The sequence below is a fragment of the Linepithema humile genome, chromosome 1, assembly GCF_040581485.1.
Source record: "Linepithema humile isolate Giens D197 chromosome 1, Lhum_UNIL_v1.0, whole genome shotgun sequence".
NCBI classification, from domain to species: Eukaryota; Metazoa; Arthropoda; class Insecta; order Hymenoptera; family Formicidae; genus Linepithema; species Linepithema humile.
Genome location: NC_090128.1, coordinates 21,422,944 through 21,438,998, shown reverse-complemented (window position 1 = coordinate 21,438,998; position 16,055 = coordinate 21,422,944). Strand labels below are relative to the sequence as shown.

Genomic DNA, 16,055 nt, shown 5'->3' with positions numbered 1-16,055 from the left:
AATAGAATGCATAGTAAATGACATGAATTAAGTAATTCCCTTTAAACCAAATAAAATCCGACCGACATAACGCAAATTATATCAGTCATTAATACTCCGCATTTTTCCTCTTATTTTAAAAATTTTATTTTGCATAATAGATTGCGCAAATTGTTCAGCAAATGATGAAAAATTAAACATTTTAATCAAATCAACTTTGTGTTACCGTTCACCATCAATCTTAATTTATATTATATAGCAAAAGTGATAAGGAATTGCGCAAAAAGAAACTACGTTTGGAATAAAAAAAATGTGCGCGTATCTCAAGATCAATAGGAATTCAAGTCGATAGACTAATATATACTGAAAGGTATCTAAATAGTTACCAAGATTAAATTCGTATCAAACGGGACTAGATGAAGAGACAGGCGACTATAATGCCGATTCCAATCTCGTCCATTTAATAGCGCATGTCTTTCGTGTACGTAAACTAAAGGTACTGAGGCGTTTATATATTGTATATAAGAGTACATATATATACATATATATATATTGTATCCCTTCACACTTGTACCAGCACATGCATAAACACGAGTAAACTCACTATAGGTGTGTCTCAGTACAGCGTCGTATATCCGGACCAAACATCTCGTCTGATATACAACGAACTCGTATACATAAGCGATGTAAATACCTTGGTATTCCACGCTGTTGAGACAGTATAGAGTACTAACTTCCTGCGGACATATATATACCGCTTGTATAATTTCGATGGCGTGCCAAAATATGGGAAATGTAGATACAGCTGTTAGCTTCCACTGACCTTTAAGCGGCGGGCTACGGACAATGCGAAATTTGCGCGACACGCACAAAATCGATTGCAAAGATGGATATTTATTGATGGGACAAAAGAGTCTTTGTTATGTAAAAATGGAGACTTCAAAGAAATTTTTAAAATTTTTCAATTGCATAGTTCTTCGAAAATATTCATTTTTTAAATTTATAATTCTGCATAGAAGAGATCAACGTGCTATTTTAGCATTTAAAAGAGTTTCTCACAAGATTATATTTCCAATCAAGCGTATGGCTCAAATAAATTTGGGAATTGATTATTTTTTTCTTACACGAATATGTTCGATGAAATGAGATTTTCCATGTAGGCGTGGCCGACCTACTTGAATAACAGGCACGTCGTAACTACCATTTTCTGAAGACCGGGGAATTTCGTAGGCTTTCACGAACATGCATTGAGAGAAGAGGGCTACTTTTCTCTACCAGAGGGCTAACACCTGATGGGACAATTCAGCCCAATACGCAGAAGTGCTATCGATTTCTAAAAGTACGCCAAAATTCACTGTCTCATTAATTCAAACAACTATTTACACATTGCGGAATTATCAGAGAGATTGAACAAGTTCTATTTTTCTTCAAATTTTATATTCTAGATTCATCATAAAACAAATATACATAAGCCTTTTATATTTCGCCAATAAATATGCATATTAAAATATGAAATTTATTCATAGCGCTTTTCCTCATAATCTCATTTGTGTATTTTTGCTTTTAATTCTCCAAATAAATTCTAATTTTATAAATTATTCCATTGCCTTTTCTCACCCTTTCGATTAATCTCACTTTTTTGCTCTTTATCTGACAATATTTCTTTTTTTTTAAATTCAGTTTGTCTTGAAGTACCACATAATGCCGCAATAAGTTAAGCAACGATCAGCGAATTCCCCCAAGTACAAAAAATTTTTATTCTTCAAGGCCGTTTTTTCAAGACAAGATATTGCCCTCGACTCTTCTTCGCGCCTGAATATAGCAGAGTATATACCTTCGAACGATTTATAGTAGCAATATTCGACACTAACTGTCGTAACAAAAATAAAGGTGATTTGATAAAAGCCGGCGAAAGCTAATACGAAAAAATATACACCAAATACTGCAGGCAATATCAAGGGACTAATGACAATTTTATTTGCCTACCTGGATGGCGATCTAAAGATGCTTAACGACAAACCAACTCTAAATTAATGATCAAATAACTTTTTTACGTGAAATACAGGCAAAATTTGAGACATGCTTTAAATCAATATTAATTTAAAACAAATGGATGTCACGCAAAAACTCATCAATAAAGCTTAATAATATAAAGATAACGTATGACATTGATTCAAGTTGGTAAGGAATAGTATTACCGAAGAGATTAAACGCTTCGTAATTCGTGCTACGCTCAAACTACGCCAGCTGGGCAAGCCTTTACGCGCGCGCATTATCCTGCATTATCTACCTCTGACGTCCGGCGATATCGCAAATTCTTGATCGTCTGCCGTTCGCTATTATTACGCCTGGATTTTGGCTACTAACAATATTCTCGCAATATGTTGCTTTCCTCGTTAGATATCGCACCGTGTAAATTGCGCCAAATTAAAAGAGCAAAAAAGCTTAAAAATTCGGAATATGTTTAAGCAAAAAATTTTCGAAAAAAGTTTAGAATTTGTCAGTAGAGAAAAATATCTTGAAAATTGCTACCATATTTTCGACAATATCACACTTTTCTTTTAAAAAAAATTCGTACTTTGACAAATTATTATGTCGAGTTTATGTAGCTCGTCGAAATCGATATTAACAGCGTGAAACTAGAAACAAATTTTGAAACTCCTTAAACAAGTCTTTCGCACAATTTTATTAAAGTATCGTTGAATATTTAGTATTACTGGAGAATGAGGCAAAGAGAGGAGAATATAGAAATAACTTTAACAACCACACATGAATTACACACTACATAAGAGAACTTCTTTCACATTTTCTTCATCCCATGAATTAGACACATTAATAGGAAAAATGTATGATAATAAAACTAATGTCAATTGTGGCCAAGTATGACACTGTACAATCTTTACTTTTTTTACGATATAATACATCTATCAAATTAACTTTTAGTAAATTAATAACTAACAATATAATAAATTATCTTAAATACAGTGCGCGAGGATATTTGCTGTGTCACAATGTTATTCACCGTCTCGCCAAATAATTTAAATCCCGAAAAGAACCTAGCAAATCCGACGATCAAATACGAAGAAATTTGATTCTCGTAGAGATTCTCTTGTGTTGCGGTTGACGGCAGCAATTCCACGTATCTGACAAAGCGCGAATATCTCCAACCGATTCTCGGCGCGTGCAAATCGCACGTTGAAATCGGTGCTACGGATACTGGCTATCGATTCTATTCTACGCGCTACGAGTGAACCGCATGTTCCAACGTGAGAAATGTAAAAATCACTCGTTTTTCCTGCTCCATGACATGACCGTATAATGCCAGAAAACTTTTCAGAGGTGACGGCAAACATATTTTGATAAATTGTTACGCGACAAGACCTCTTTGATTGCGTTTTATTGTATTTAATTATGCATAGTGGGACTCGAATGCGAGAAAAATATATATATTCTTTTGCTAAATTAAATCTTTAATTAAGTTTTATTTTTTACCATATTTTTTCTATTCGTTTGATTTGTCACTATATTCACGAAAGTCTATTATATTATATTTACCAGCTAAAAATGAGAACATGTACTAAAGTGTGAAAAGTCAGTTGAAAAATGAATTTCCATTACAAAAATGAATTTCAGTTGCAGAACGAAGAAAAATGTCGGCCGAAATGAGAGCTGGTCGACCCACCATGCCGACAATTCCGCACTCTAAAAGACCAACAATCTTGATATATCCAACAGGTAAGAACACACAGATACCATGTTCCTAATATTAACTCAGTAATTTATGCTGAAACTAAATTCTAGTTTACTGCAAGAAATATATAACCGTTTACATGACGTTGGCATTATCTTGAGTCGCGCCAGTTTCATTTTGAAGACGCGGTATATTAACTGCATGGAACAATGTTTAATTAGTCACTTGTATGAAGTATTAGATCGTGCTCGCGGCGTTGGTAAATTGTGAACGAATAGCTAGCGAAGAGCGAATTTGAAGAGGTGGAGAGAGGCAACCAGGTGATAATGTAATTAGTGTCAGCCATTCATTCGTTATACAAAGTAAATTACGAGAAACGTAAATTCGCTAATGCTAGCACAATAACACTATATCGAATTGTTAACCGATTAAAGCTTTACGTGATCATTGTTAATTACTGACACTTGCTTCTACCGTGCAATGATGAATAAACTAACGTATCAATATTTTAAATAACGTTATTCTATTCTCGAAGTAATTTAAAATCAATTTTTCATAACTACAATTTGAGATATTGTTAATTAATACCTAATTAACATAAACAGCACCTTTCTACAAAATAAAATATTTACTTTTATATACCGCCAACAAAACCAGACGAAACCCTTTGCGTCACGACTATCCATCGGATTAATTAGTTGATGTTAAAATTCAAGAAACTTTAGCTTTCACGCAACCTGCAATTCGTGCTTCATTCAAATCCCTACAATACCTTCAATTTGTAACTGTAGAATGACTTTTACAGAAAATAGCGCGTTTATGCTAATCTAAAACAAATTCTCAATTTTCCAATGTACGAGGCAAAACAAGCACACAATTTGCAAAATATAGAAAGATTTTCACAAAATATTAGACATGTAATATAAATATAAAATTATAATCTCTCTTTCTCTCTCTCTCAATTCAAGCGTGTATCTATAATTAACAAATAATATTAATTTTACAATTATTTATAGCAAATAGAACTTAAGAAAGTCAAAAATAAAATTACGTTTTTCTCATTTTTTTTTTTATTCCTATTTCTTTTTAAGAATTTCACGCAAAGTTACACATCTTGATTAAAAGTTTTCAAAAGAAACTAGTTTTTTTTTACGTTGTAATAGAAAAAATATCATACTGTATAAGTTAAGTCAAGCTCCACGTATTGTATACCGAGAAAATAGCGCTTAATCCAAGAAAACTGGGACGCGTTTATTGAGAAATGTAGACATTACTGCGTTGTGTGCAAAAAGTTTTAATCGAACGGTTTTGTCGCAGTCAAGAAAGTCAGCACTTAAGTCGTTTTAAATACGAACTGAAAGTGTAATCACTACTCTATCTTAAATCTCTTGTTTTATAATACTCGCTAATTCGAACCAAATAACTAGCTTTATCTTTATTACATGCTTGAAAATTTCACGAACCGATTAACTTTCAAGAAAAAAAACTTTTATTCAGTAACACGAAACCTACTTAATGATTTAAATTATGTTAATCTCTATTTGATATAATATATAAACTTCATGAAGAATATATATAATACAAAAGTATATAAAATAACCAAAAATAAATATAATTATATAGAGATAATATATAGAAATCTTATATAATTATATAAGATAAAGAGAGATAAAAAAGATTAATCTAACCGATTTACTTATATGTATGTATATAAAATCACATTCGTGTAATCAATAAACCCAGTAATTGTCAACTGCAAGACGTTTATAAAATTCAAACAATTTATTTCATTTATTATTTCGTTGTTTTAAACACTATCAAAATTTAAAAAAAATTAAAAAAATAGAAGTTTCAGCAAAATATTACACCATCAATATTTTAAACTTTTGATTCTAGTAAGTTCTTTTCTACGTTAAATAATTAAAATAGCTTATCAGCAAACTTTACTCAAACTGTCGAGAATTTTAGTTATATCACTGAAAAAAAAACGCTTTTAAATTGCGAAGAATTCTGCTCTATTATTATTACACACAATAATAATAGAGCGGAATTAACCGGTTTATAAAATAGTAACGCACGATTAAATTGCGTTTGCGTCTTTTAGTGACGCCGGAAAGCATAATCATACCCATCGTGTCCTGCATTCTGGGGTTTCCATTGCTAGCGTTAATGGTAATTTGCTGCCTACGAAGAAGAGCGAAACTTGCCAGGGAGCGAGCCCGGCGAAGAAATTGCGATTTGGATCATGGCGCATTGAGCCTCGTCCGTTTCAGCCCAGTTCATCGTCTGGGTGAGTACCCACTGAGTTAAAAAGTGAAACTAGGACACGCGCGCTAGCAAGCCAGATATTCGCTGTATAAATAGAAACTAAATCATTCGCGTAAAATTAAAAAAGTATTACTAATTGATCAATTAAAATACACAAACCAACTATGGAAAAATCATTAAGTACGTATAAGGATTTTTAGATATTAACAAAACTTTTCAGTTTTTTTAAAGTTTTATAAATATCGTATATATTATATTCAAATATATAGAATTTGAATATGTATATAATAATATATTGTCTCTTAGCCGGTATCTTGGTATGTAAATTCTAAAACGTTCTGCGAAAAAAAGAACTGTATACATTTTCAATTACGGCGTGATGTATTTGCTGTTATAAATTTCAAGGCGTCATAAATTTAAATCATATTTGTAGAGAGGACAGGAAATGAAATGCAACAGCGTACGCTCCAATTTTTTCGTTTCAATAACGGCACATTGTTTTCTCTCTCCATATTTTTTTCCCTCGGCTTCCCAATTGACTGCACGCGTACATACGCATACGTAGGTACTCACCCGCGAGAACGCGCAAATGGACACATATATACACTCACCCGAAAAAAAAGCGGTACACTGAAAATGTGGGAAAAATTCATCAAATTTCAACTGACGATAACTTCGTAAATAATAAAGATAGAAAGTTCTATAAAATATGGAAATGAAGCTAAAAATCTCTACTTTAAGAATCAATTTATTTCAATGTTGCAAAATAAATTTATTGAAAATGGCGGATGACAAAGCGCGAGCATGCAAAATTGAAAAATAATGGTTCGAGTTTGCGACGGTGCACGGTATAAACAAAAAATTGTAGCTTATTGGGATCAAAAGCGTACGAAAGTACAGAGTCTCCTCTTTAAAATGCTTTTTTATGCATCTCGATACGATGATTTTTCGCCGAGAGATTCGCATTTGAAGAAAAAGGCAGATTCTTACTTCTAGGCCTCTCACTTACAGTACAGTCTGCAAATCGTTCTCCAACGCGACGGTATACTCGTTCTCGTCCGTCTGAAGAATACAGACAAAAACGAGATTCGTCGCTAAAAAGAACGGTACTCCATTCTGCATATGTCCAGCCTGCATGCTCGACAGCAAAATTGAGTCGAGTTACGCGATGGCGACGCATAAGCGAAGGTACATTTGCTGGCCTGCGCGGAAAAAGACCGTGTTCCGCTAATCTGTTTCGAATAGTGTCAACGGATACATTACATTCGCGGACATCTCTTAAATTGTTTCGAATTTGAACAGCCGTTCGATGTCTGTCTCTTAATGAATTTAAAACAATAAATCGGTCATCGTTTTCATTCGTACGAGGACGTCCCGAACCAGGTCTTCTTTGGACAGAATTAGTCTCCAAGTACCTAGCATAAGCACGTTGCACGATTGACACTGATAAATCAAGTGCCTCAGCAACGTACCTTCGACTTCTCCCATCTTCAATTAACGCTACAACTTGAGCAGCTTTTTCAGGACTTATCGTCGCCATAATTGACCAATAATTTCAATGCGAAAAGATTAATTATTGTTTACTTTGACGAAGTCGTACGAATAAGTAACGCGTCTCGAAAGAAAAAGATCAAGAGAAATCAAGCACTCTTCTCGCAATGTGCGGTCGAGCATAAACAAAAAGTCAGGGCGAAGAAATCACAAAAGATCTGCAGACATCTCCTTCGGATGCAAAACAATTGATTGAAAAATAATGGTTCGAGTTTGCGACGGTGCACGGTATAAACAAAAAATTGTAGCTTATTGGGATCAAAAGCGTACGAAAGTACAGAGTCTCCTCTTTAAAATGCTTTTTTATGCATCTCGATACGATGATTTTTCGCTGAGAGATTCGCATTTGAAGTAAGAATCTGCCTTTTTTCTTCAAATGCGAATCTCTCGGCGAAAAATCATCGTATCGAGATGCATAAAAAAGCATTTTAAAGAGGAGACTCTGTACTTTCGTACGCTTTTGATCCCAATAAGCTACAATTTTTTGTTTATACCGTGCACCGTCGCAAACTCGAACCATTATTTTTCAATTTTGCATGCTCGCGCTTTGTCATCCGCCATTTTCAATAAATTTATTTTGCAACATTGAAATAAATTGATTCTTAAAGTAGAGATTTTTAGCTTCATTTCCATATTTTATAGAACTTTCTATCTTTATTATTTACGAAGTTATCGTCAGTTGAAATTTGATGAATTTTTCCCACATTTTCAGTGTACCGCTTTTTTTTCGGGTGAGTGTAGATATATCCGATCGTGTGTGTAGGCGGCCATTGGAATAAACATAAAGAGAACGGAAGAGGCTCTAAAGCAGATTGAATCCTGGCTTGAATATTTGAACTCACATCAATGTTCATGCACTAGCGACAGATATTTTTAGCTTGAAACTAACGGACACGCGTTGAATGGTCGATTACTTCTATTTGCAGGTACATACTCGACAAATTCTCTTTGTTAGATTCATTCTTTTTACTAAAATAATCCACACTTTACGCGAAAAAGATCGCGTATATGGAAAATGTAAAATATTCTTTTTAAATGTGATGTAAATGTATAAAGTTTTAACTGCTATCAACACTTTTCTACAAATAAATCAGGAAATCACAAAGACCGTGAACACTACTACACAGATTTTGTACGCGGAAATAAATACTTCTTATCCGGAAAGTCATAATTTACGATATCACAACAAACCGGATTTGTCACAATAGTAATATCAAAAATTATACCTTATCGACTTTGATAATTTTACGGAGAGTAACGCGATGTACAAAATATAATGTCCTGGAGCGCTATTTCTCTTATAATCATATCGCAACATTTTATCTGGTGAGCGCGATTTTATGTGTGTATGTGCATTTCCGCGTGGTAGGAAATAAGCATCGAGGATTACCGCGTTATTATCTCTCCATCTCTACTGAATTTAAAATTCGCTTTACGTCGCAAAAGTTTTTGTTATCCAGTATCAAACACTTTTTATTTGGAGAGAGCGACAAGATGCAGTTGAAATATGGCAATGAGCATTATTTCAAAAAAATTCGTATTGCTAATACAAGCAATAATATCATCTATTTACATATTACTTGTGAAAGCATTGATAAACGATCGTGTAACCCGATGAGCAAATTTGCATTATCGTCATTCTAAATTGCCTCCATGAAGCAATGCATAATATCACACATATATTTATATATATTTTATATGAAATTATATACATATATATTTTATGAATAATTTTATGTAATTTAAATTATTATATATAATATATATAATAATAGACATTTTAAAACCAAAAAGCTAGAAAATATTAAATTTTTTTACCTGGACTTTAATTAACTGACAATATTTATTCAGCGCGATACTCAGCAAGATAATTAATAAAACGACGATGGATATTGATAATGTATTTTGCAATAACGATACGTTATTAGATATCTCCAAAACGTATAAATAAAAGCAAATAATAAAATATTGCATCGACGTATAATACGATGGAAGGATGAATCCGTAATATAATAATAATTTCAAAATTTATAAAACTGACAAATTTGTATATTTTATGAATTCAATTTAACTATATCTAGAATTCTACGAATAAAAACATAAAAATAATAATAATACATTGTTATATGATACTGTTATCATTTAAAGAAATTATTTTAATATGTACGATGTCTAATAAAAAATAAATAATTTATTGCACAACACGAAATTTAAAATAAATGTAAAATGCAGTTTATTGTAGCATTTTAGCTATAATAGAAAAAAATTGAAAAGATGACGCAATGCACTCGGCTGATAAAAGACGGATTTATTTTTTGCACATACTACTAACGATAAGACAGTGTGATCTATAACCAGAGAAAATTTTATATCAAAAATTACTATGTACGGCAGTAGCCGCGGACCATGAAGAAATTATAAAAATTTTTACTATATTTTTCATACGTGAAAAATAGTAAAAATTTTCGGTCCGCGGCTTTATGGTCCGCGGTTACTGCTGTACATAGTAATTTTTGATATAAAATTTTCTCCGTGTAGCCGACAAAAAAAGTCGGTTTAATATCACATATATTTTATGAATAATTTTATGTAATTTAAAATATATATAATACATATAATAATAGACATTTCAATGCCAAAAGGCTAGAGAATATTAAATTTTCTATAGCCAATTCTAAAAAATGTTTCTATTATTAAAGCCGATTTTCTTATATCCTCACGTAGACCACATAAAACATTATATTTGCTTTGATTGTTACAAGAGTGCCTAATTTACGACAATCTAGTCTATAGGTAGTCATTTTCGATTACTGTTTAATTGAAATACAGTAATCAAAATACGAAATTTATCTGTCTCCTAAAAGTCAAAAATTGTCCGTAGACCGGTAAAAAGATAGGAGCATTATAAAATATTACATAAGCAGAATGTACAAACGTTCAACTCTATTAAATTCGTTGCAGTTATTATCTAATTATTTTAATAAAGAGCTCCCTAATTATCTCTGAAGAAAATGAAATTTCGCCTAGTATATACATGAATTTGCTATCTAAATTTATTCGTTGCAAATAACTTTTATTTCGTATAAAACCCATTAAACAATACGTGTATTTTTAGAATGAAATTTTATCGGACAAAGTTAATCCGCACTGAAAGGTTAATTTGTTGTTGGCAAGCACAGCATCGAGAGAGGATTTAGGTAAAATATGACATACTTATAGCCATAATTTGGTCACTATATATTTATCCGGATATATAATATCTAATGAAAAATTAGCAATTTTTGTTATTTTTGTCATTTCATATGTTTTTTATCTAATTTACCAGCGTAAACATTCGTAACTTGTCGCATCATGCCGTAGAATTTAATGAAAATCAAATTAGATCATAATTAAATTTGTGCAAGAATGCTAATAAGATGCAAGTTCACGCATGTCTATTTAGAACCGTTACTAATTGATACTAAAAATATTTAAATGAATGACTAGACATATTACATAGGAAATTTCGTTATTTTCGTTTCTATTTTGTAAAAATTTGTTTAACACTACGTTCTTTTAATTATTTGTTTTCACAGAAAGAAAGATTTAAAAACCTATATTAAATTTGCATGATTTGTTTGCATAAATTAGCTTAGTACAGGAATCTTAGATTCTTCAGGTTGATTTAAATAGAAAATTGCAACGTTAAAAGTTTGTCGATAAACATATTGGCAAGATTAAACTTCTGCTAATTGATTTTCTCGGAATTTTATTACATAGTTGCAAACGTAGCAAACAAGGCGAGCAAAAAGAAGAGAATGTTTTAGTTTGCATTCAACATTGCATTCAAAAAACATATTTGCACCGTTATTAATCTTCGCTTAATCCCGGAATCATGTTCTTGATTAGAATACGCATTATGCATATAATGTTATATTCACATATATTACATTGTGAAATTTTCGAAAACAATACGACGATATTTAAATAAAATTTAATAAAATTATTATTATTCTTAAAATGCAACTCACATTTGTGTCGTACAGCTGGCATAGATCGTCCGGCACGTACTGTATCCTTGAGAAGCGATCGAGGGTCTCGAGCTTTCCCATCTTTGGAGCTGGACACCGTCGTCGAGGAACGGTCGGATCCCGAACAGAGTACCGCCCTGGAATTGAGTAGTCCAGATTAGCATCCAGTTTTAGCACCGTCGAGGTAATAACAGCAAAAAGTTAGAATTACCTCCTCCCCCCCCCCCCCTCCATAAATTCTTATTCTATGAAAATATACAATTCATGTACCTTCGTGTCGACAAAAATCATTACGATCGAAAAGTAAATCGAGTTACGGAGCTGGGTGGATTAACGACTTCATAAGTTTGTTATACTAATGAAAGTGGAACTGCTAATTGAACTAATTAGTAAGAACAACAACGCGAGCAGACTTGATATTTTCCGAAAAGAACGCGTAAAATTCGATGAAAGACCGCGAAAAACTACAAACGTTACACAAAAGTGTATTTTTCTTTCCACTTCTGCCAACAAAATAAATTTGTGCAAGTACGTGCAAGTTCATACGCAAAAAGCGTGCTGATTGGGCGACAAATCGCTACCAACATCACATAATAGTGTTAAACTTTTCTCTATCTTCCGTCGTCACAAATTGTATCGAAAATATACGAGATGACTTCTTATTTCTCATTCATGCTCCGTGCGATAAGTTTCTAATTAATTTTGAATCGATATTATTAACAAAAGTATATATATCTTAATAAAATAAATAACTTATGAAATTTTTATACTGAAATCAATTGCCTCGATCAAATGATACCTGATGTGGTTAACAACTTTACAATCTCCGATTCACGGATTAAATGATTCATAATTTGTTATTCTAACCAAAAATCAAGCTGTTCACTAATTAATGGCAATCATAACGCAATCAAATTTGATATTTTGTGGAAAAAATACGTACGAATGGATAAAAGACCGCCGAAGATCCTGAGCGTCACACAAAAGTGTATCCTCTACTCCACGAATAACTTGAATTTATCCAAGTGTATAGATTCGTGCGCGAGAAGCGCGCTGACTGGCGTGGCAATTGTAACTAACATTAAATAAAATTCAGTTACAATTCCTGCCTCTTACACTGTCGCAAATTATTTCAAAAATATACAGAGTGATTTCTTATTACCACGCGATTCATAATTGTATAAATCTAATAAATTAAATATCTCACCTAGAACATTTTTATATTTTATTTTAATTGAGAGATAATTCATAACAAAGCTATTTGTTAATTTTTGAAAGATTCTGCAAAAAAAACCATGAATAAAAAACTGAAAAAAATAAAAGCACTATGCAAAAGTGCATCTTTTTTTTCTCGCTTTTCTAACAAAAAAAATTAAATTCAGTGTCCTCTTCTCTCTCATATAATAAGTTACTATTTAACTTCTATTAAAATATATTAAAACATATGTGAGAAGTTTAGCATTTCCATAATATGTTAATATAACTTATAAATTGAAAGTTATTTTTTTGTTTTTACAGGTCCCCGCGACCATCAAAATCTTTGGCGGTGCCGTTGCCTGTAGATCACAGTCCATTATGGACTGCTTTGACGCACGCTAATGCAGTCTCCGCAGCATTGGGAGATACCTAGCAGGAGGTGGAAGACGGCGGCTATATCGAAGCTCTCGTCCTAGATCTGCCAATCATTTACTGACCGATCGGTCTTTCTGAAAATGAATGCTTTCGTAAAGCTTATTGGAGAAAAAAACTGAACAATTTACTTAAATATTACCATATCGCGTGAAATAGAAAACATATAACACACTTATATGTCGAGAGATGTGACAAATAAAAGAAACTTTACAATAAAACGATGTTTAAAGCATCGTATAATCCTTGTATTCAGAACAAGGTATTGCAACACATGAAATTTTATACTACTTATTATTTGCTTGCGACATTTGCGAGTACGGCTTTTTACATAATGGTTGTAATCTAAAACGTACACAATAGCTGTGAAAAGTAGCTGGTCTACAATATGAACGCGTCAGTGTAAATACAGATTTGTTAATGTACAAATGGAAGCAGACTTACATGAATAAAGTATATTATTTGTCACTGTATATTACACATAAGTGGATAGTACACAGATAATCTCGTTTAATATAAACCTTTCTGAATATCCAACTCATTCTCCTTATATGTTAACAATTATATCAATACAAGTTAGGTACTTAATTTTATTTGTCTATCCCAAATCTATGAATAAAGTGCATTTTAAGTAAATATGCGTAGTAAACGTATGAGATTTGCAAAAACTATACTTCATAAATTTAAACTAAAAATGGATTTTATGCATCCATGTTATATGAAAATAACATCAGTTTTTCACGCATGTTATCTGAACAAAATTTTTTGGCACTTTTACCCATGTGTATACAAATAAAAGTTACAACATATCTGTAAGTAGAAACACATTCATTCTCCCAACATGAAATTATTACAGAGAATAGTTATGTAAATAATTAATAATTAAAATCCGGATATAAATCCGCGTCCTTTCTTCGCTGCTTTCTTCAATTTATTTACTTTCTTTTCTTTTTTTCTCTTCATAATATTTTCTTGTCGTTTTTCTTGTCTTTCTTGAATAGATTTTTGTACATTCTCAATCCTGGAATTCCATTTCTTTGCACTATGCTTCTTTTTCTGTTCATTCCGTTTTATAGTGCGCTTTAGCAATTCTGGATCATCTTTAACCTGTCAAATATAAATGCATTAAAAATGTGGAACAAATTAATGTGTAAAAACACTTGTAACAATGTCAAATTTACAATCCATAGTAAATTATAATTTATTCAAACAAATTAGTTAATACAAAATCTAACAATACATTTATAATAATAAAAATATTAAGAAAATTAAGTTATATTTTGTTGACACATCCAACTTTTTTACACTTTTTAATTCCTCTAACTTTGCATGCAACTTTTCAAAAGTGTGCTCTTTTTGTTTCGTATCCCTATATTAAAAAAATAGTTTGTCACATAAATATGCTTAAAGCACATACTTTTTCACCACTTGCTTTTGCCAATGCAGATTTCCATGCATCTTTTTCTTTAATATCCTCAGCTTTTTCTTTCTCACCAAATTCTTCTAATTGCTTCAATTTTTCTTTTTTTTGTTGTAGTTGTTGTAAAATTTTTCTAGGATCATTTTCATTTTTAGGTAACTTCTTTTTTATACCAATTTCAGAGAAGTCAAACTTACTAAATACCATTTTACCTTCTGAATTGAATACTGGTTTTGGTTTTGGAACTTTCGGTATTTCCTCATTGTCAGTTTTTATTTTACTACTACTAGCTGCATTTTGTTCTGTCCTAGCAAGCTTCTTCTGTAGCAAACGTTCTTCTCTTTTTGATTTTTTCTTGATTCTGGTTTTTAAACTTTTTTTAAGAAGTTTCTGTTTATAATCCAACTTTTTTACACTCTTTAATTCCTCTAACTTTGCATGCAACTTTTCAAAAGTCTGTGCTCTTTTTGTTTTTCTACCTGGCACTGTAAAAACCTTGACTGTAATAAAAAAACAAGATTAGCAATTCAGCTTCTAGAAAAATATTTCTCTTTCAGTAAACATATAAATACAAACTATTTCACCGATTTAGATGAAATGTACTATTATTACAGTAACTTGAATTATTATTTCTATATTATATTTACTAATATATATACATATATACACAGCCACATACAGATATTATTTCATTAAAATCAGTGGAAAAATTTATATTTTATACAATTATCATATTTTTATCAAATAAATCGAAAAACATTAACCTTTTTTTGTTGTCTGTTCCTTTGTCATAGATGAACAATTTCGCTGCTCTAAATTAAAACATAACAAATATCAATTTATATATACTTATTATAAAAATAAAATAATTCAAATTCTTGAGATTATATTATTTTGAGGTTATACCATATAATTTTAAAAATATTTCTTACCTAATTCGCGCATAGGTAAAGGCATTACGGAGAATATATCCGAAATGAATTTATCCTCTGTTATAAGCATTTGGTGTACTGCCTTCTTATCGAACTTTTTTAACATCGTTAATTGCATCTTGTTCAGAACTCACGTGTATTCAAAATGTAAATACCTCTACTCTACTCTACTCTAAGGTTATGTTACCTAGCTTCCCCACTAATCGATCGTCATTATATTTGCAAGCTGATAAATAAAACTTATGATAAAATCAGAACAATACAGATGCTGTCCATACTAATCTATTATTCTTATTAAAAAATGATAAAAGTAATAGTATATATTATTGTTATACATTTTACTTCCTGATAAATTACATTTGTTTACTATTTAAATGCAAAATTGAAGATTAATGTGTGTTATCTTTCTTTCTCTATTGTTTTTTACATATCTCTATATTTCTATACTTTTTTATATTTTATTAAGAATTGAAAAAATATAAAATATTTTAAATAACATTTTTATTTTATATCATTAATAAAAAAGCAAAATATTTGTGTATATCTCTTTAATTTAATTTTTTATTTCTTTGACT

At 31.3% G+C, this 16,055-nt stretch overlaps 2 protein-coding genes across 7 annotated transcripts in view; one reads left to right on the top strand and one right to left on the bottom strand.

The window, feature by feature from the left end:
• LOC105670206 (uncharacterized) overlaps positions 1–13,601 on the top strand; it is a 32,616-nt gene extending 19,015 nt beyond the window's left edge. For 3 of the 6 annotated variants that reach the window (XM_067356130.1, XM_067356123.1, XM_012363603.2), the window contains 5 exons: positions 3,613–3,714; positions 5,775–5,960; positions 10,669–10,686; positions 11,515–11,683; positions 13,018–13,601. In XM_067356130.1, the coding sequence (XP_067212231.1) occupies positions 3,630–3,714; positions 5,775–5,960; positions 10,669–10,686; positions 11,515–11,660 (435 nt within the window). In that variant the 5' untranslated portion in view covers positions 3,613–3,629 and the 3' untranslated portion in view covers positions 11,661–11,683; positions 13,018–13,601. Of the gene's footprint in view, positions 1–770; positions 1,319–3,080; positions 3,319–3,612; positions 3,715–5,774; positions 5,961–10,668; positions 10,687–11,514; positions 11,684–13,017 lie in introns of those variants that run through there. The other 3 variants (XM_067356127.1, XM_067356133.1, XM_012363604.2) reach the window with 3 other exon arrangements.
• Positions 13,569–15,866, bottom strand: LOC105670201 (Surfeit locus protein 6). The gene is made up of 4 exons (XM_012363594.2): positions 15,481–15,866; positions 15,313–15,360; positions 14,546–15,048; positions 13,569–14,235 (listed from the first exon to the last, which is right to left on the bottom strand). Exons 1-4 carry the CDS (start codon positions 15,596–15,598, stop codon positions 14,011–14,013), a joined length of 894 nt encoding a protein of 297 aa, XP_012219017.1. The 5' UTR covers positions 15,599–15,866; the 3' UTR covers positions 13,569–14,010.
• Between the last annotated feature and the right edge of the window lie 189 nt (positions 15,867–16,055).

Coding starts and splice junctions, on each gene's coding strand:
- LOC105670201 (XM_012363594.2), bottom strand. CDS start 15,598: ATGCAATTAACGATGTTAAAAAAGTTCGATAAGAAGGCAGTACACCAA. Junction 15,361..15,480: donor TTTACCTATGCGCGAATTAG/GTAAGAAATATT, acceptor GTTTTAATTTAG/AGCAGCGAAATTGTTCATCT. Junction 15,049..15,312: donor GGAACAGACAACAAAAAAAG/GTTAATGTTTTT, acceptor TTTTTATTACAG/TCAAGGTTTTTACAGTGCCA.